The sequence below is a fragment of the Idiotropiscis lumnitzeri genome, chromosome 13, assembly GCF_059441095.1.
Source record: "Idiotropiscis lumnitzeri isolate Australia: NSW breed Sydney's pygmy pipehorse chromosome 13, RoL_Ilum_1.0, whole genome shotgun sequence".
Classification (NCBI taxonomy): domain Eukaryota; kingdom Metazoa; phylum Chordata; class Actinopteri; order Syngnathiformes; family Syngnathidae; genus Idiotropiscis; species Idiotropiscis lumnitzeri.
The window spans coordinates 13414621-13433116 of NC_142403.1; the positions used below are offsets into that span (position 1 = coordinate 13414621).

At 42.0% G+C, this 18496-nt stretch overlaps 1 protein-coding gene across 1 annotated transcript in view; it reads right to left on the reverse strand.

The window, feature by feature from the left end:
- The window catches only part of polrmt (polymerase (RNA) mitochondrial (DNA directed)), a 29929-nt gene extending 12491 nt beyond the window's left edge, over positions 1-17438 (reverse strand). The window contains exons 1-14 of the mRNA XM_088314064.1: positions 17259-17438; positions 16875-16973; positions 15804-16573; positions 15171-15304; positions 13623-13809; positions 12021-12170; positions 9478-9645; positions 9217-9387; positions 8539-8778; positions 6753-7538; positions 5931-6053; positions 3875-3997; positions 2664-2843; positions 1041-1127 (exon numbers count right to left, since the gene is read on the reverse strand). Of these exons, the coding sequence (XP_088170190.1) occupies positions 1041-1127; positions 2664-2843; positions 3875-3997; positions 5931-6053; positions 6753-7538; positions 8539-8778; positions 9217-9387; positions 9478-9645; positions 12021-12170; positions 13623-13809; positions 15171-15304; positions 15804-16573; positions 16875-16973; positions 17259-17421 (3381 nt within the window). The 5' untranslated portion in view covers positions 17422-17438. The remainder of the gene's footprint in view (positions 1-1040; positions 1128-2663; positions 2844-3874; positions 3998-5930; positions 6054-6752; positions 7539-8538; positions 8779-9216; positions 9388-9477; positions 9646-12020; positions 12171-13622; positions 13810-15170; positions 15305-15803; positions 16574-16874; positions 16974-17258) is intronic.
- Between the last annotated feature and the right edge of the window lie 1058 nt (positions 17439-18496).

The following is an 18496-nucleotide window of genomic DNA, read 5'->3' on the forward strand; positions in this document are numbered from 1 at the left end:
GGGAAAAAAAAGCAAAGTTCAACAGTGCTGCTTGTAAAGCCCCATTTTGTCTTTTAAGCCCTAGTAAGTTCCTTTTTACACACACGCACACACACACACACACACACATCTGTGTGCAAGATGGATGATCATAGTCTTTCCCGGGGCGAATGCGTTCTCATCTTATATCTCTGTCTGAGCCAGAAACAAAGACAAGGAGACAGCCGGGAGTGACGGATGGACTAACTAGATAGTTAGAGAATGACTGATCAATGAGTGGATTGATAGGTGGCAGGCCGAGGGGAAGAGTGTGCCGAGAATAAATGGGACGTGTTCTAGGAAGGAAGGAGGTCAGCGGCGGGATTGATTGGCTGCCGTAAATTGTTTATCTCAAACCCGGGCTGTCCCCGCTCAATCCCCAAAGGAAAAAAAAAAAAAAAAAGCGCCACAGCGGCGGGCACTGGTTCTATTAGCGTAGCGGGCCGAGCGCCGTCTGTGAAGATAAGGCATACGGTCCCCACCGGGTGCGAGTCCCGATGCTAAAAATAGAGTCTCTGTGGCGAATGTGCGCCATTGGTAGTTTTTCATCACCTAATCATGCCAGGAACAAGTCATTAATAAAAGGAAACTATGACGCCCCGTGGAGCCCGAGGCCACTCATCACAAGTTGGCGACAGGATAGTTCAACAGTAGAACAATGCTTGTCTAGCGATTGCTTCGGACAAAATATGACCGTGGGTTGAGAGGGAGGGAGTTCTCTTTGAGAATCCAAACTTTAAATATATGGACATAAAAGTCAGAGAAATTACTTGGATACCATCCCGAAGACTTTAACTCAATGTATTGTGTGTCAAATAAATTAATAAATTCTAGCGATCAAAATAGGCGGATTCGTATCGCAGTTGGCGACAACAGACATGTACAGTAGCCAAAGAATACTCGAGGACTTAGATACCATTACATTTCCAACAATACGTTCGGTTAAAATGAAACTGCCGAGAGGGAAAGTTCCATGAATGGCTGCGAATGCTTGAATGAGGATTTTACTCAGAGCCCCCCACCTGGATCTCTCTCGTCCCCGTAAACATCTCCTTGAGGCCACTGAAGACTTGCCGCACCAAGTAGTGAGACGCTTCCCAAACATATTCCTGAAAGACACAGATGATATGCTACTGTAATAGATTCTAAAATTAAAAATACTGATGAAGCATTCGAAATTCAAGGGAAGATACAATGTGACTGCCAAGTTAGAAAAAAAAAAAAAAAAAAAAAAGATTCCCACAGCGAAAGTAAATTTATACTTTAATAAAGGAGTGGTGTGCACAGGCAATATTTCAAGCGACAGTTTAACATTTTTAACTGTCTCACAAATGTCAGGATAAGTTATTCACTATTAAAAAAAAAGACTATTTTTGCTTGAACAGGTGAATTTTCTTGCTGGTTATCATGCTTGCAGCTATATTGTTACCTTTGTAAAATAATCATCATATTTTTTCAGCTTTTTCAAAAAAGTATGGAAACAAATACTAATTATATTTCTCAATCATTTCATTTCAGGGGTTGAATCAAATGATCTATTTAAGGACAATACAATACAACTTTATTTATACAAGTGAGGATGAAGGTGACTTTAACAGAGGGGGCCAGCATCAGGAATCATGTAAGGCAAAACAAAATATTTTGGGGTGGAAAAAAAATCCCATTATTTTAAGAGTGTGACGCGATTCAAATCAGGAAGTGCTTGGTCAATTTAATTTCTCTCTGTTGATTGATAATATTCTTGAACTTATACCAGCAAACTGCTTTCCTATTTGGGAATGAATTCAATTATGATTATTTCCCTTTGCCATCAATGGTTCCATTCAGCCACATCATAACACAGTTAACACCTTTAGATGTTAACAGTCTTACAAAATTTTAAATTGCACGATGACGGTTAGCAGTCCAACTTTTATGGTTGTACTCCAAACTGTTTGCAGTTTGACTTTGGACCTTTGACTGTGCAAATATTGCAAAAGCAAGAGAAGATTTCAGACGAAATATATTTCCTATGTAACTACAGAATATCATTATCAGCCAGCAGCTGCCATTAGTCGCATAAAAACTTCTCAAAAATTTCCCGACGTAGCGATTAGAGTCATCCGCAACCACACTCCTGAGCATGAGATAATAATAGATAGCACGGCCATGTAGTGCCCATCCGCATTGGAAATGAGATCAACTTTTGGTATAATGTGAAAAGATGAGATAGTCCTGAGGAACAATTTGTGCACATGCGGGACTAAAAATAGCAGCACAGTATCACATGTCCGCTGTTTGTTGCATCCTCTCCTGGCCTCCCTGATACGAGCATTACAAGTCTAATATTTCACCGCATCGTGTGATGGCGCGCGTGGATACTGAAAGTGGCTGTTCTCGTCAATCTGCCGCGTCAAGGTCAAAATGACGTGACGATCACATACGAAGGTGCTGTCATCTGTGTGATATATGTTCGGAAGCAGGACGAGAACAGTCATCAGCAGAGAGGGGCTTCACACCTTCCAGCGAGTATGCACGTTTCGCAAAGTGCCCCACATACAGTGGAGGAGATCCTGAGCAGAGATCGTTCTAAAAATAAACCCGACTGCAGCGTGAGGGGAACACCCCCATGCCCCACTTTCCCCTCACCTCCCTCTCTACGGTACCTGTGGGAACTCATCAATCTCCTTCAGGCGCTTCTCGATCTGGAGCCGTCCCCCGTAGCGGGTGACCCCGTACACCACGGTCATCACAGTCTGCTTGACCACTTTCCTGTTGATGAAGCCCTCCAGGACCTGGGCGATCTTCAGGCCGCTCTCGGCATCGCGGGCTCGGAATTCCTCGACCTGAAACACAAGGCGTGTTAGGTGAGAGTCCGATCACTGCCACTGTTGAGGGAAAACAGGAGGCAGCTAACTCACATTGCAATTTGATGCAATCAAGGCAACAAGGTTAAGGAACGGCACAACCATGTTGTGTTGAAAGTAATTGTCACTCTCTGATGTGGCAAGAAACTACTTGAGTCAAACAAACACTGGAAAACACCAAGAGGAGTCTTTTTTTTTTTTTTTTTTTAATTGTCTGAAAGAAAAGCTGCCAAGAGAAAGCATACAAAGTGCTACAATAAAATAGCTTTGCGTCATGGACCATATGCTAATTCAGCATGTCCTATGACCGATATGATTATAGAGAGCATTTAAAACAGGGGTGGGCAAACTACGGCCCGGGGGCCACATGCGGCCCGTTAAACGTCTTAACCCGGCCCGCTGAACTTGAAAAAAATTAAATGAATAAACCTCGTTCATGTTTTATTTTTAAAAGACTTGTGGTTTTTCAAAGACATATATATTGTTCTAATGCTTCACTTTCATTTCAAATTAAATGTATTTTTTTTTTTTTCCTCAGATGAGGTGAGGTTACCAAATCACTCCAACTGCTCCTGGTCCGGCCCCCTCTGTCAAATCACAGAGCCCATTGTGGGCCGCCAATCGAAACGTTTGCCCACCCCTGATTTAAAAGTTTTTTTCTGTAGCGCGTATTTCACTTATTGCAAGGGTTGTCTGGAATGTAACCCCTCCGATTTAGTATCTATATCTTTTGTGACACCAGTCCGGAGATATTTCTGAACCACTTTCACATAATAGGTTTTTCTAGTTGGTTTAAAGAAAATAAATAAATAAATAAATAAAAGTATTTACACGTCTGTAAACAATAAACAGATGACAGTTTAATAAAAAAAGTGAGCATTATTTTTACAACGGGAAAATACACAGCACAGTATATGACTCCTGTACCTAATGTTGTGACCCGTGAGTGTATTATAGAGCGAGATATACTGTGAACAGTGAACAGCAGTCATGTTGAGTTGTGCTCTGACCTGCTGCGCCACTCCACTGTACACGTCCTGCGGAACGTCACAAGCCATGAGGTTGACTGACGTGGCGCCAATAACGTCTCGGCCAAGTGCGGCGTAGTGCTGGAGCCCGTTGCAGGAGCCGTCCTGGAGGAGCCGGCGGGGAAGATTAAAAGCAGCCATGTGAAGGAAATGAGAAGAGAAATATGGATGGAGGATGTGGTTGGGTGCATGGAGGGGAAATGGACAATTAAAAGAACGTATAAAGCGCAGTAAATATTCATCTGAAGGGCAGCAGTGCCAAGAAGTGCTCGAGATTGTTAAAAAAAAATACATAAATAAAAACGAAAGGACACAATACTTACTCACACATTCAGATATCTTAATTTATGAATAATTATATGAATAATTAATGTTATAATCCTTAGCTAAAATATGAACAGGATGCTGCATCCATCAGCGTGATAGACAATTAACTGAGGACCTCGTTCATCATTCTAATCACTTTGATTAATTCATAGTAATCCTCTGTAGAGCATAACAGCATTATGTGAGCATTTCCAATGAGATTGCATGGACAGTATTTAGTCGGGCTGAGCCATTATTGCATTGGGCATAATACCATGAAATGATAAAACATGATTTTCTTAACATAATATAGGCAATTACAAGGTGGTCACAAGAGTCAAAGTAAAGCAGAGGATTCCAAATATGAATGAAATATCTGTGGTACAAACTCGTTATACGGCTCCACCGGGGGAGAGAAATGAGGAGTGTTGAAACGATACCTTACGATGTGATATTGACAAGCAAAACAGCCGTGGCTTAATAACGGCACTGGAGACATGGGAAGCTGATTGCTCGCACAATTGATTATTTTGCCCCAGATGGCAGAGCCCTGCCACGTAAATACAACTGTAATGTCCCGGGTTGCTGTCTAGCTGATGATGCATGCAATTTCCTTCAAGCTTCTCGTGTTCCACACCATGCTTCATCATCAGGGACAGTGCACATTCATCAACATGAATAAAATGGCAATGTTCCAAAGACTTCATTCTCTGTCCCGAGATACGCTGGGGAAAACTTGCGATTTTTTTATTTTGTCATTTCAAATCCAACAGATTGATTTTGATGGTTTCCGAAAGAACTCCGACCACGCGGAGAGATATAACATTGGACAGACGCACAGACTATTTGAGTTAATGCAAGAATATTTTGTGTCACAGGAAACAAACAAAGAAGTCTAGTGGCTTTGAATGCCATACTGTAAATGATTTAGAAGACTTTGAAGTGCCAAAGGAGCATTCATTAAATAGCAGCTGCCTTGCACTTCATCGCCAGGTACGGCAATAAAACGGTCCAAAAAGGTTAGGCCTGTCTTAAATAGCTCATTTTAATGTGCCCTTTAAAAGTGCAGTAGAAAACATGAATGGTAGTAAAAAGCTACATTTAGTTGGCTATATTCTAGATTCATGACAGAAGAAATGTGCTCTGGTTCATACGCTGCCCATCGAGTTAACCGCTGCTAATGAATATCATATTTCCAAAAGATTAGAAAGTGAAATTAATGTTCCCACCAGTCAGTGCCAGAAAAATATTTAAACCTTGAAGGGGGGGCAGCATCTTCCCTCTTTCAAATTCCCTTGGATGGATTTTCCTCACAGATTCCAAAATGCATGTTAGGATTATTGAAGACTCTAAATCACAGGTGACAAACTCAAGGCCCGGGGGCCATAACAGGCCTACTGCATCACTTTACGGCCCACTCCAGTGTTTCTCGCTAAATGTCATTTTTCTTTTATTTTTGCAGAAAATATTGACCAAAATTGGATTTTTCTTTCAATTTATTCCTTCACAGCTGGTGTTTGAAGCAGGTTTCACCCAAAGTTTTTTTTTTTTTTTAAATTAATAGATAATATATCAAAACAATTTCATGGCACAGTCATAACGAAAGCTATCACTATCGAACATTTTTAGAAGCCTCATAGCGCAAGCCAGATGGGATGAGCTCCAGCTCACCCGCCACTCTAATGTGGACGAGTGCTACTGAAAATGGATGGATGGAAAACACTGATGGTACCTGGTGCACAGGAAAATGAGAGATGAATTGTGTTGGGTCCGCAGATCGCACGGCGTTGGCGATCTCCATGCAGCAGGCGAGAGCTTGCCACGGCTCATCTGCATTCATCCACCATTTCTTACCCTGAGGAGACAAACACAAGCATGAGGCACGTTACCCTGCATACATATTTTATATCAAGCCAATAGAGGAAAAAGTTACTTCGGATTTAATGGTTGAGAATTACAGCAGAACTTTAAAAAAAAAAAAGACGCCTATACTGTAACCCGTCAGTTGGTTAGCTGCTATACGTGTGGTCACGCGGGTGGTTTATTGTCTTAATGTTTAAAATTACATTAGTGGTCCATCATAAGAGTTTTGGGGGCATATTATCAAAAATGAGCAGCTCGGTGGCATAGTGTCCAACCGATTAATCGGCTGATATTTTCACTTTTAAAATCGACAAAACTCGGCTGATTCCAAAATCCTTTTTTTTTTTTTAACAAATTGCAAGAAATGACAAAGATGATGACATTCAAATGACCAGCCGGCATTCTATTTGTTTTAAAGTTAAACACAAAGAAGGATTAGAAAAAAAAAAGGAAAAAGGAAAGTACTGTAAAACAGTCAAAGGTTCTGCCTGTAATTCACATAAAAAAGGTTATTGAATATTTTTAATTACTCAGCCGATTAATCGAATATTGTAATTTTACACAAAAATGAAAAAAAAATATATTGAAATGTTATCGGCCACAAAAAAAAATCCATATCCGTCAGGCCGTAGTTAGCCGCCTCACAACTCTGCTTCCAATGTGAAGCAAATAGCAATAAAGATAGACGCACATTCATGGGGTGGTCGGCAGAGTCCAGAATGCCGTCCATGATGGAGTTGGCGTACTCCAACCTTCCTTGTAGCGAGCTCCGCTTCTTCAAGCCTGTCAGATTGACTAAGTGGATCTTGAGCCAGTCCAGGCCCTTCGGCCCGAGCGGCTTCCCCTCTGCGAACATCAAGATGGAGCGGGTCACGTCGCTTCCCAGGTGATTGAAGTATGGGGGGCAGGGGTACGTGCGTCCCCGGAAATCCATATTATGCGGGAACCAGAAGACCTCGTCCCTGACGTGGTTGGCGATGGAGAGTTTATAGAGAGCATCCATGCGCAAGCTGTGCATCTCGCTGCATTTCTTTCTGGCGTTGATCGCCACTCGCTTCATATGGGCCTTGTCGCTAGCACTGTAAGAGGGGTCCTGCGGGTTGAAAACAGGAATTTTGGGGGCTTCTGACAGGGGAGGAGGGATGTCAAGCTTTTCGCTCCCCCGATCATTAAAGATGGAGATGATGATGTCCAACAGAGGTTTGTTGATCCTCCAGGCACAGTTACCCAGTTGGTTAAGGGAGTCCAGGACCGGGTGAAGGTTCTGGCATCGCTCCAACAACTCCTCGTGCTGGGTCGCCCCATCCACGGAGCGCATTAGCTTGGCGGGGGTCAGCAGGTATGCACCAAACTTGGCTGAGGTCCAAGGTAAAGGAGGGCAGCGCATTGGCATCACGGAGGAGTCGAAGGTCAGTTTAGCCTCCACGGCCTCCTGCTGCATCTGAGTCAGGATGGGGTGGGGCTTAATGAAGCCCACCTGAGGGGAGAGAGCCAAGTTCAGCAAATCCAAAGACAGCACTTGAAGAAACTTTAAAAGTCACACTAAAAGGAAGGAAACAAGTTTTTGCAGTGTGATGAGAATCCTGCGTGCCCACCGATGTGCGGGTACGACCCATGAATTTAATGCCCACACGTGATGTCAGCAACAAAAAAGCTCAGAAGTAAAACCACAAAAGTGATTTACCCCACTGTTGTTAATATACAGTAGTTTCTTCGGGCTATGGCTTTATAATTAATGCGCTGTAAATAGTCTTGTGGGAAGAAATAGAGCAACCTGACAGGCAAAAATAAATAAGCCCACCATTGCTTTGCGCCACTCAGACTGTCATGCTGTGTCGTAAAGTCATTAGGCAGCTCCCCTGACGAGCTAACCTCCAAAAAGAGCAACAGAAAAAAAAAAAAGTCAAAGCAAAGGCAACGACGGCGAGAACTGCCTCGTAAGCGCAAGGTGAAGAGCTCAGTTATCTCCTAGTCGTGCATCAAGTCCCCAAAGTCTTCCATCGCGCTTTCCCATGACACGGTCACTTCACCCTCCTGTAGAGTCTGGTGACAGCCAATCAGGAAGCCAATTAAAAAGGAGACACTAAAAAAAGGGATTAGCTTGGATTCTTTGCGCGGGAGGGTAAGCGGTTTTAGAATTCGCCCTCATGGGAGCGACGTACTGGATATTAGGGTGCAAAAGGTGACGCTGACTTAACGCTGACAAAAAGCCAAGGTCAAGTGTATGCAAATGCTTCCATTCATTATTAGTCCATGGAAAGGTCTCTCTCTCACTCACTCGATGTCATGGCGCTAAATCTGATCGACCTGAGATGAGAGGGTCAAGATCAATTAATCGATCATTAAAAATTCTCTCGAGTGTCTGGAGGAGAAATGATGTGTTCTGTTGAGTCAATACCAACTAGCAAAAATGTAAGCTCTCACTTTTTTGGTCCAAGATGAAAATACATTTTGCTGGAGATGTGTGGACAGGATACCTGTCGGTTGCTGCGGAAGGTGTACATATGATAAAGGATGGGGATGCACTTCCTCTCGTAGGCTGAGTTCAAGACGTCGCTATTGATTTTCAGGTTCTTGACAATGAGATCCAGCAGGTACGTTCCCAGCTCCAGAATAAGTACGTAGGGCCAGGATGATTCGCACCCCTGGAGCGTGGGCCCTGATGGGTGAGCCGCTTCCAGCTTGCACCATTCCTCCCTGGGAAGGACGGTGTCCGCCTGGAAGGAGAGGTCAATAACTATTTACGCATATTTATTTATTTATTTATTTTCTCTCTCTCTCTCTCTCTCTCTCTCTCTCTCTCTCTCTCTCTCTCTCTCTCTCTCTCTCTCTCTCTCTCTCTCTCTCTCTCTCTCTCTCTCTCTCTCTCTCTCTCTCTCTCCTCTCTCTCTCTCTCTCTCTCTCTCTCTCTCTCTCTCTCTCTCTCTCTCTCTCTCTCTCTCTCTCTCTCTCTCTCTCTCTCTCTCTATCTCTCTCTCTATATATATATATATATATATATATATATATATATATATATATATATATATATATATATATATATATATATATATATATATATATATATATATATATATATATATATATATATATATATATATATATATATATATAAAAAACTTAAGTTTGTCATTCAGTTATTTTTTTTCAAATACCTTGGTATCTTTGGCTAGCAGGTCTGTGTAAGCCTTGTAAATGCTGCCCAGCTTTCCCACCATCTGATTTCTGTATTTCTGGTAGACCGAGTACTTGGTGAAGACGCGGGTGCCCAAATCTTTGGCTAAAGTCGTCACGGACTCTCCGCTGGGAGGCATACTGGAAACACTCTAGTAGGACGCAGGTGACAGCAGCAAGTCGTGTGAGTCAACCAATCACAGGACTGCCTCGAGCACCCACCCTCTGGCTTCTCGTGTTACCTGTATCATGATATCTACATAGTCGTTGTCCTCTAGCAGACAAAGGTAGGGATAAAGGTTGAGCCTGAAGTCGTTAGAGTTGGTCTTCCCCAGGATCATCTTGCCCTCCCCGAAAGCCTGGAGAAGGACCCTGCGCCACTGAGCCCGCTGCTCCAGCAGTAACGCCCTCTAAAAGGACGACATTGCTTGTGAGAACAACGGCGGTCAACAACCCTGCTACTACATTTGTTGTTCCTTTTCGCCTTTCATCTGTAGGAGGTGCGCATGCTTCAGTGATTGCAGCCGGCAACAGCTAAACGTCTGAAAAGTGAATCAGTGCAGCTGCTGATGCGAAAGTGTCTTGTATCGGTTTGATATTTCTTGCTTTAAGAGAGTTTATCGACTGCTTTGATTTGGTATTCCATTGGTGTCTTGTGAAGAATGTGGTTAACTTCTGTTGTGAACTGGTGACGTATGAATAAAATTGAGTTGACGTGATAAAAGCCCCTTTTCACATTGCATATAAAAAGATCATTTTTGAGTCACTGTTCCATACAAATAAAATCCATTAATCATAATTTCAGCCCGAGTAAGGAACTCAGGGACAAAGTCAACCCAGAGATAGGATGAGATCTGAACCAGAGGCAGAAAAAAAGGCTTGCATGTCAGGGTGTGAAGTTTAACACCTGACACTTACTTCTCCCTCTCTGTTGTGTCAAAAGCAATTGTCACTGCCCGACAGGTATTTTCAACACCACGCCCGGTCATGTCTGCTGACGTCATCTAATTATCAAATCACAGTATGCTGTACCACTTTGTGAACACACACGCACAGTGGGGGCATAATCCATCTTGCCCGAGTTCTGCGTAACGGGCAAAGGTGGATAAATGCCAAATCTTCGGTCAAGGGTTCTGATGCGACACTTTCTCTGCGTAAAAGAGGCTCAAGGACCAGGCCTTGTTTGTCACATATTACACATCACAGGGGGGCAAATCATTAAAAAAATTCCAGGCCAGGGACAAAAAAATTGTCCGTTGCGTTGCATGTTTAACCAAGAAGCCTACAAATGCTCAAAAGTTATCACATATTTTTATGGTGCATTTTAAAGTAGAAAACAGAGAGTAAATTTCTACTACTCCAAAATATGGAAAGCAAACAATAGAATTTGGGGAAAAAATGCCTCCAAAGTCAGACCAAACTAAATAAAATTAAGTTTTTAATATTAGCAAGCACATGTTAATGTAAATGTACTTAAATTAACGTGCAAGCTGGGAGGACGGTCTCACATTAGTTGCCATGACAACTTGTTCCATGCTTACACAGCCCGGATTTACAATCAGCGACCACGATTCTACCTTTGGCCACAATGCAAAGCGGGATTCTAATTATGGTCAGCCATTTTAAACGAAAAGGAAAAATGTTTCTGTCGTAAGAAGCACAAGTTTCGAATCCAACCAGAACTTGTCGGCTGCTGTGAACACGATAAGCGACCTAACAGTCCAGCGTGACAGTTTTTTTTTTTTGTTTTGTTTTGTTTTATTTTTTTGTATTCTGCATTTTATTCGCTATTGGCAGGTGATAGGTGACATGATCCACTGTTATACTAAATGTCCATCTGCGTGTGTAATACTTAATCTTCAATCTGAATTTTTTTTTTTAGTCAGCCAGTGTAGTAGTTTTCAGAAGTGACAGTCTGGATTTTGGATGGAGAGGTGACTGTCACTGGCTCCTCTCCGGGGGCCTCCATTACAATACATTATTATTCTGTTCGGCCTGCTTGCCTGCCTGTCTGTCTGTAAATGCTTCCCGGCCACGAGGGACTCTCGGCTTACTCGCTTCCCACATAGCCCATCTGCAGAGGCGGACGAGCCAGCCCGGACTCGAAATGCCAGTTAGAAAAAAAAAAGGATCTGGTTTTCTTCATCCATGCTTGTAGTGGACAATGCGTGCCCTCAAAAATGTCTCACAAGCGAAAATCAGACTCAGCACTTTTTTTTTTTCTAACAGTCTAACAAAAAGTTACATTTCCTGAATAGTAGAGACCCTTTTCAATAAACACAAGTTCAATGTTTTCAGCATAATTAATTACTAGATTAGACAGGAGGTTAGCAGGATCCTTTAGAATACTGTAAAACCTGTTTAATAATTTAGAACAAGAATAATTACAAAATGTACAAAGAACAATGAGAAAGAAACATGGCATAGTAAACTCCTTCCGTCTGCCATTACCAACAAGAAGATAATAACAAAAACATAAATCTTCAAAGTAATTTTTATGTTATGTTTATTTGAGTTTTTTTTTTTTCCTCTCCGCACATACTAAATATTTATCAGGTTTTCATTGAAGAATTTTAAATTTCTACGTTTATTTTGTTCATTACATTTCATTCGGCGTCAATTATACATAGATTATCGCTAGCCGCAGGTCGGCCCGCTCCCGGTCCACTGTATACGAATTCAGTCTATTATGAGCCATTTTCTGGGTCTGCTTTGTCTCTTCAAATTAGCCTGAGCAGATCTGTTGATCCAGCAGATTAGGTGGATGAAAATAAAGGTGTCTCACCATTTTAGCCATGTTTTCTGTGATAGGCTTGGCTGCCTCCACAGAGTCAATGGTGACTGTGCATGCCTGCTCAATGTTGAGCTGGAATTTGAAACGTTCCTGTAGCTCGTCTCGAGTGAAATCCAGCTTCGGGTACTGGTGGTTATCCCTCTGAAAAAACACATACATAGGGTTAAATCAATTTGATATTGTAAAGTTGGAAGAGAGCAGTATTATTGAAATGGGGAGGGTTGGGCAACGTCTTGATGTTGGATTTCGCCCCGACCACTGTAATTTTAAAACCTCAGAGGAAATGTAATTGCAGTGAATAAACCTTATACATTCTATATTACATAAGAGAAATTGTACAGAGGAAAGGCTAGTGCCATTCGCGGTTTTTGAACTAACATGGTCGCTGCTAAACATTGAGCTGTCTCCTGATCATAACATTTAATTGTTTAGAGTGACTTGGACGAGTGAGGTTTAACAAGATGACCTTGGTTAATGAGCCACATGCTGCTTCACCATGTCAACACACATGCACACTTTATTATCTGATCACGGAGCAGCCCATTTTGGCAAACGTCCTTTACAAACCGGTAAATGGTTATGACGTAATAACTATGCTCATCAATGCATAGTATTTAATTTCATCATGGTATTATTTAGCACGGCCTCAATATACGGGAGCGAAGGAGTGATGACTCTCTCCAAGTTAAACCAAACTCAAACTGCATTTTATATGAGCATGTGACACAGAGCAAACAGTATTCTAATAAGCTTGAGCTTCTGCCACCAACACGGTCTCCCGAGGCGCCACGAGAGACCGTCCTGTTTGCTATTCCGCTATCGAGCGAGCCAGTTTATTTGGGCAGCGTTTCAGCCGTTAGGTCGCCAATGACGTCAGTTGTGAATTATGAAACAAAACAAAAAAAAAAACTCTCGTTGGTCAACAAAGACACAAATATGAGAGAGCAAAGCAAATACGATGCAAGAATGAAGTGGAGGCTAAAAATATAATGCTTGGAATGGAATGAATGAAAAATGTAAAGATAAGAGGAGGCGGGGGAGAAAGGGCAGATTACTGACTACTGATGATTGGTTTGATTGATATGAATCACGCTGTTTCTTGTCGATGTGCAGTATTTGCATTTATTTCGCTTTCTTTTACTGTTATCTACCGCCAGGTTAGCACACTGGAAATGAGAATCTGCTCTAACTTGCCTGACTTGAAAATAGCGGTTCGAAAAACAAAATGTTTATCAGCAGCATTGCAAGCACAAACCTCAGCTTCTATGCCTCGACGGCTCTGCAGGCAGTTTATGCAGCGCCTTTGCCTTCAAACGCTACACTTGAAGATATCAGTCTCTGTGAAGGTAATTGCAGCCATCTAGTGGCACTCTTTGTTTTTTACTGCAGAGAGTGGTGGGAGGGGGGGGTCTATTTATGGCGCTGCATGTTATTTAAGTGGACTTATAACTTGGTGGAAACGGGATTTAACAACTGCATGGTGTTTTAATGATTAAATGATAGCCTCCACTTAATGTTTATTTTGACAATTTAGCATACTAAATATTGCTTTTTTGATTCAAGTGTCAACAACCAGATTGTAAAAGTTGATACCTTTGTGTAAAGGTCCCGAACCAAAACAGGGGGGCTTTGGTTTGCGGCGACGCTAGAGGTGGGCTCGTAGTCGGGGTGGATGATGCGTACGGCCTTCAGCACCATGTCTCTTTCATCAAGCTGGAACACACATTGGCTGAAGACATCGTCCACAGAGAGGCCATCCTGCTCGATCTGGGTCAAGCAGCTGTGCACACACACACACACACACACACGTGTAAGGTACCATAGTTGGTTCCACTTCCGCAGCAATCTTTATTTGTCGTTTACAAATAACAGTTACAGAATGTCAATGACGGCTCGCATTGGCACTTCTACCCGACTGAAAATGTGAGCCTGATCCAGAGGCAGAAGGGCACGGACAGCTTCAGTGAAATGATGATTCAAAGTGAATCTCCTCGAGGTCCACCGCAGAGCACACACTCACCATGACTGGACTGCACATTTCAGATAATGCTAACCTGCAGTCAGTGACTGGCATACAAATGGCAGGAGGAGCAATGGAATTATTTCAATGCTAAATTTCAAGCCGGTGGTTCAACAAACATGTTCTGGAAAAAATATGCCTCAAAAGTAAGGACTTAATGTGCAAATATGGTAAGACTTAATTAACTTAATTCACTTCAAAGGGGAAGTTACCCCCCCCCCCTCTCTCTTTTTATGTGCGGAGTTTGCATATTCTCTCTGTGCTTGTTGGGGTTTTCTCTGCCTTCCTCCCGCATTCCCAAAACATAGCCGTAATGTTGATTGAAGACTCCAAATTGTGCATGGTTGTCAATGTGTGTGTGACTTTGTCTATGTGAGCGATTTACTGGCGACCCGTCTACGGCTGTATTGTGCCGCTCACTCCCAAGTCAGCTGGGATGGGCTCCAGCTCAACGGCGACTCTAATGAGGACAACTGCGATGGAATGCAGTCATCCATTCTTGATGAATGAAATGAGGACAGCGATGCGCTAACAAGTAACATATTTCAAAACAGTACACGAGGAGGAGACATTGATCTCCAGCTAACAATTTAGAAAATTCTCTCACATTCCTTGGAGAGTTTCTCCATGCAAAGTGTGCAGTTTCAAAGTGGGCAAAGAAACAAGCATGCTCCAAAGATGGTATAAGTCTGCCAGCTCGTCAGTGGGATCGCCCGGAGAAGCAAAGATGACAAGAGAGAATGAATGATGAACAGGAATGAGCTTGGTGTGTACTCAAGTTTGGGATACATTGCTCAGCAAGATTGGTCATGCATACACACATGCAATGGAAATCACAAGCTTCTATAATTTCAATAAATAGGTCCAAAAATGTGTTCGAGTAAAGTAAAAAAAAAAAAAAAGTCTCTTGTTAAAATGTCTGTTGTCTGCCGGTCATTAAGGGCGATGAAATAATACCTGCGTGATGAAACTCTACCAACATGAGGCAATAAGTCGATATACGTACATACAGTGATTCAAAACTGAAAAACTGATGAAAACATGACACCTACTGTTAGCTCTCGGGACTGTATACATTTTCAAACTCACCCACGTTGCTACTGGAATCAGCGGATACATACCTGGTGATAACTCGGGGAGAGCAGTAAGCACTGCGGCCCATACATTCCAGAGCGGCACAATATGAGCCAATATTTGGCCGCAGACCGGCCTCCTCCAAAAGAACAAACAAGCGGCCAATCTGATTCAAGATGCCCTAGAGCAAAAGAAAATAGAATGAGGCAGAAAGAATTAACTTTGGGCTCAAATGTAATCAATATGCTTCAAATTGATTAAATGTTTTAATTGTACAATCATTGTAACCTCAAGGATAACTTATTGGTACTTCCATTTATTTGGACGACGAAACAACAAAACTATGCTATTTCATTCAGAATGCAGCCCCACGCCATCCATTTTCTTTTTTTTTTTGTTTTCTTTAATGTCAGTAAGGATGCAATGTCATCTAGAGGTGTACTTATAACGATGATATTGACAAATTATAATATTTACAGTCACAGTAGAGCGTTGGAGTGGCGCAAAAATGTTTTCCTCTTTCTGGGGGAGGTGAAACAAAAAAATTATTGAGAAGCACTGGGAAACATAAAGCCATCATGGATTCAAATTTGTTGTTGACCAGTGTTATTTGGTCAATTATCGGTTATGGGAACTTTATTCTGCCAAATATTGAAACGGAGCATAACTTTCCACAATACCTTTTTGGCCCAGACTCGCAACATGATGTTGTAGACGTCTGTGTCCAGAACTGCCCGTCGACTCCGAACTCTGTGCTGGCTGAGCAAGAAATTGTGCGCTCGCTCAATTTCCCCCGCAAACACGCACGCCTCCAGCCAAGAGAAGATGCAAGAGCGAGTGCTTCCCACGGCTCCTTCTCTGACCTTCAGCGGATGCTCCAATTGATTTGAGAAGGACAATGGGCTGGCTTCTTGTTGGAGCCTCCGTTCCAGTTCCTTCAACTGTGCGAGTTCCTCATTGGTCATCCGCTCCTTTGCACTGGGATGTTTATTTTTAGGGTCCTTTCGTTTGCTTTTGGGGACTTTTTGTGATACAGCAGCCTGACCATTTGATTTCACAACATCATTCTCAGCCAAGGGAGAAGTCTTTTTGCTCAATATTGTTTTGTAACTTGTGCCAGGAAGTTTAGAGGGGCCCTTCCCACCTTTTTCTGCCATTTTCTCCTTCTTGATCTTCTGCATTTTTTCACGGAGGTGCTGACGTTTTTTCTGCTTGCTTTTCTTCTCTCGAGTTAATTTCTCCATCCAGCGAGTGGGTTGAGATTTAGAGGATTCCTTCACTACATTCTGCGGGGATTTTGAAATGTCAGGCCTTTCCTGCGTTGTGGTCGTGGGAGTTCTGGCAGAAGAGACGTGTCTCCCGGATGAGTGGGCATGAAGAAATTCCACTTTAGCTTTTTGGATTTCGAGTAGGCCATCAGGTTGAAGTTGTTGGATTCTGGCCTCGAGCACTTTGAGGGAATAAATGGAAAAAAAAAAAAAAAACAATAACTTAAGTGACAGAATAGTTGTTGTTTTTTTTTTAATGCAGCCAATATTATCCATGATGCAATATTTGTTTTTGTTATTTTTTTCAATCGGGAAAGTCACTTGACATATAAATCATATATAGGACTGGACGTGGCAGGAGTCGTTCATCTGTCAGAATGTAAGTCTTGCAGCAAACAAAATATAAAAAGGTCAACTAGTTGTTGGTGAGATGCTAAAAATGTGTTGTGCCAAGATTGACACCTTATTGTGTAAAAAGCTTACCATCTAACAGCTGAGACTGTTCCACGACACGCTTCTTTGCATCTTCCGTCTTACGTACAGAAAATGAAACGTTTCTTCGGGGAGGATGCAAATGCGTATCTGAGATAAAAGAACAACAAAAATGGCATTAGTAAAATCCAAAATTTGGTTTGTATCCACGATGGACAAGTTGTCCTTTCGCGTTACTTGAAGTACTCTACTCAAGTTCATATAACACTTCGTTCTTTTTTTCTCCCCATTTATTCGATATCAAATAAACATCAAATTACTTAAAATTTGGGTAAGACAGCTTCAAATTAAAACTAGACAACGGGACATAGGATGGTTGGAATAACGAACGTCCTCAGCCGAGAACATTTGCAAACTAATCATCATTCGCCTCACCTGCTTGTAGTCTAACGGCGTTATTTCTCATCGACAAACACCACTGACAGCAACCTGCAAGAGGGACGCGAGATGTACACGTTTCAAGCAAACTGCGCCGATTAAGACATTTAACATAGGCACAAATTCGAAGGAGAGACATGTTGACATGTAATAACCGCATTACATCGCTGCACTAGGACGCCATTTTGATACAGACCTCGCTAGTCGCAAATCCGAGCAATGGTCTCGTAAAGACATAGCTAGAAGATAGCGGAAATATCGAACGCCGTTTGCGCCTGTTGTCTGGCGACAGCTAATAAACTAAAGGTAAGTAACGAACTAGTATCGATACTTAATTTTTCATTTTCTCACCATACAAAACACGTGTTTACATTTGTTTGTTCGTACCTTCATCTTTTGGTTATCCAACCATTTGGCATTTGCAACACATTCATATTAATTCAAGAAATGTTGAACCGTGTTCAGCCTACAGGTGTCAGTGTCGCGATAGTCGAAAGCAAGAGGTAAGAATCAGACTAAACTTGAAATAAAGATTAAACACAAACGCTTCATCATAAATGTAAAGGTGAAGATAAAGCTAACTTTTTCATTGAAATTGTCAATTTAAAACATGATATTTAGATATTATAGTTAGGCAGTATTTTAAAGTAGTGATATAACAATTAAGGTGACATGTTCCAATATAAAAAGCAGTTTTGCTCATTTTCTATATCCATAAAAAAACAATTCATTTTTGCCCGCTTGAGCCGAACACAGCATTGTGAACTACTTAGACCACGATAATTTGCACTGCTGAGCCCATCGGAGCACGTGCCTAATGGTGGCCCTGTTGGTCTTAATGTAGGATCCTGAAATTAATTTTACCCAGCACGTGCCAGCATGAAATCTCATGATTCATGACACCTATTTATCTCAGCAATACGCAAAGAACTCCACCAGGTGACAGTATTGTTCTGCAAACATCTTACAGGTCTGTTTCTATTGGGCATCCTCAAATAAGTACTTTGACTTTCCGTTGTATTTAGTGAGGATAAGCAATTCGGATTCAAATAAATTGATGCATAGTTTTTTTTATGAATACGCATCTAATGTCATTTTTTTTTCTTGCGATGCCAAAATACTTTATGGGGCTCCAGAGATGGCAGAGGAACCGTGTGATGATAACCTGGTAACCCTGGTATGGAATTCACAACTACACCTTCCTGTTTCTTCACTTTTGCGTGACCTACATCAGG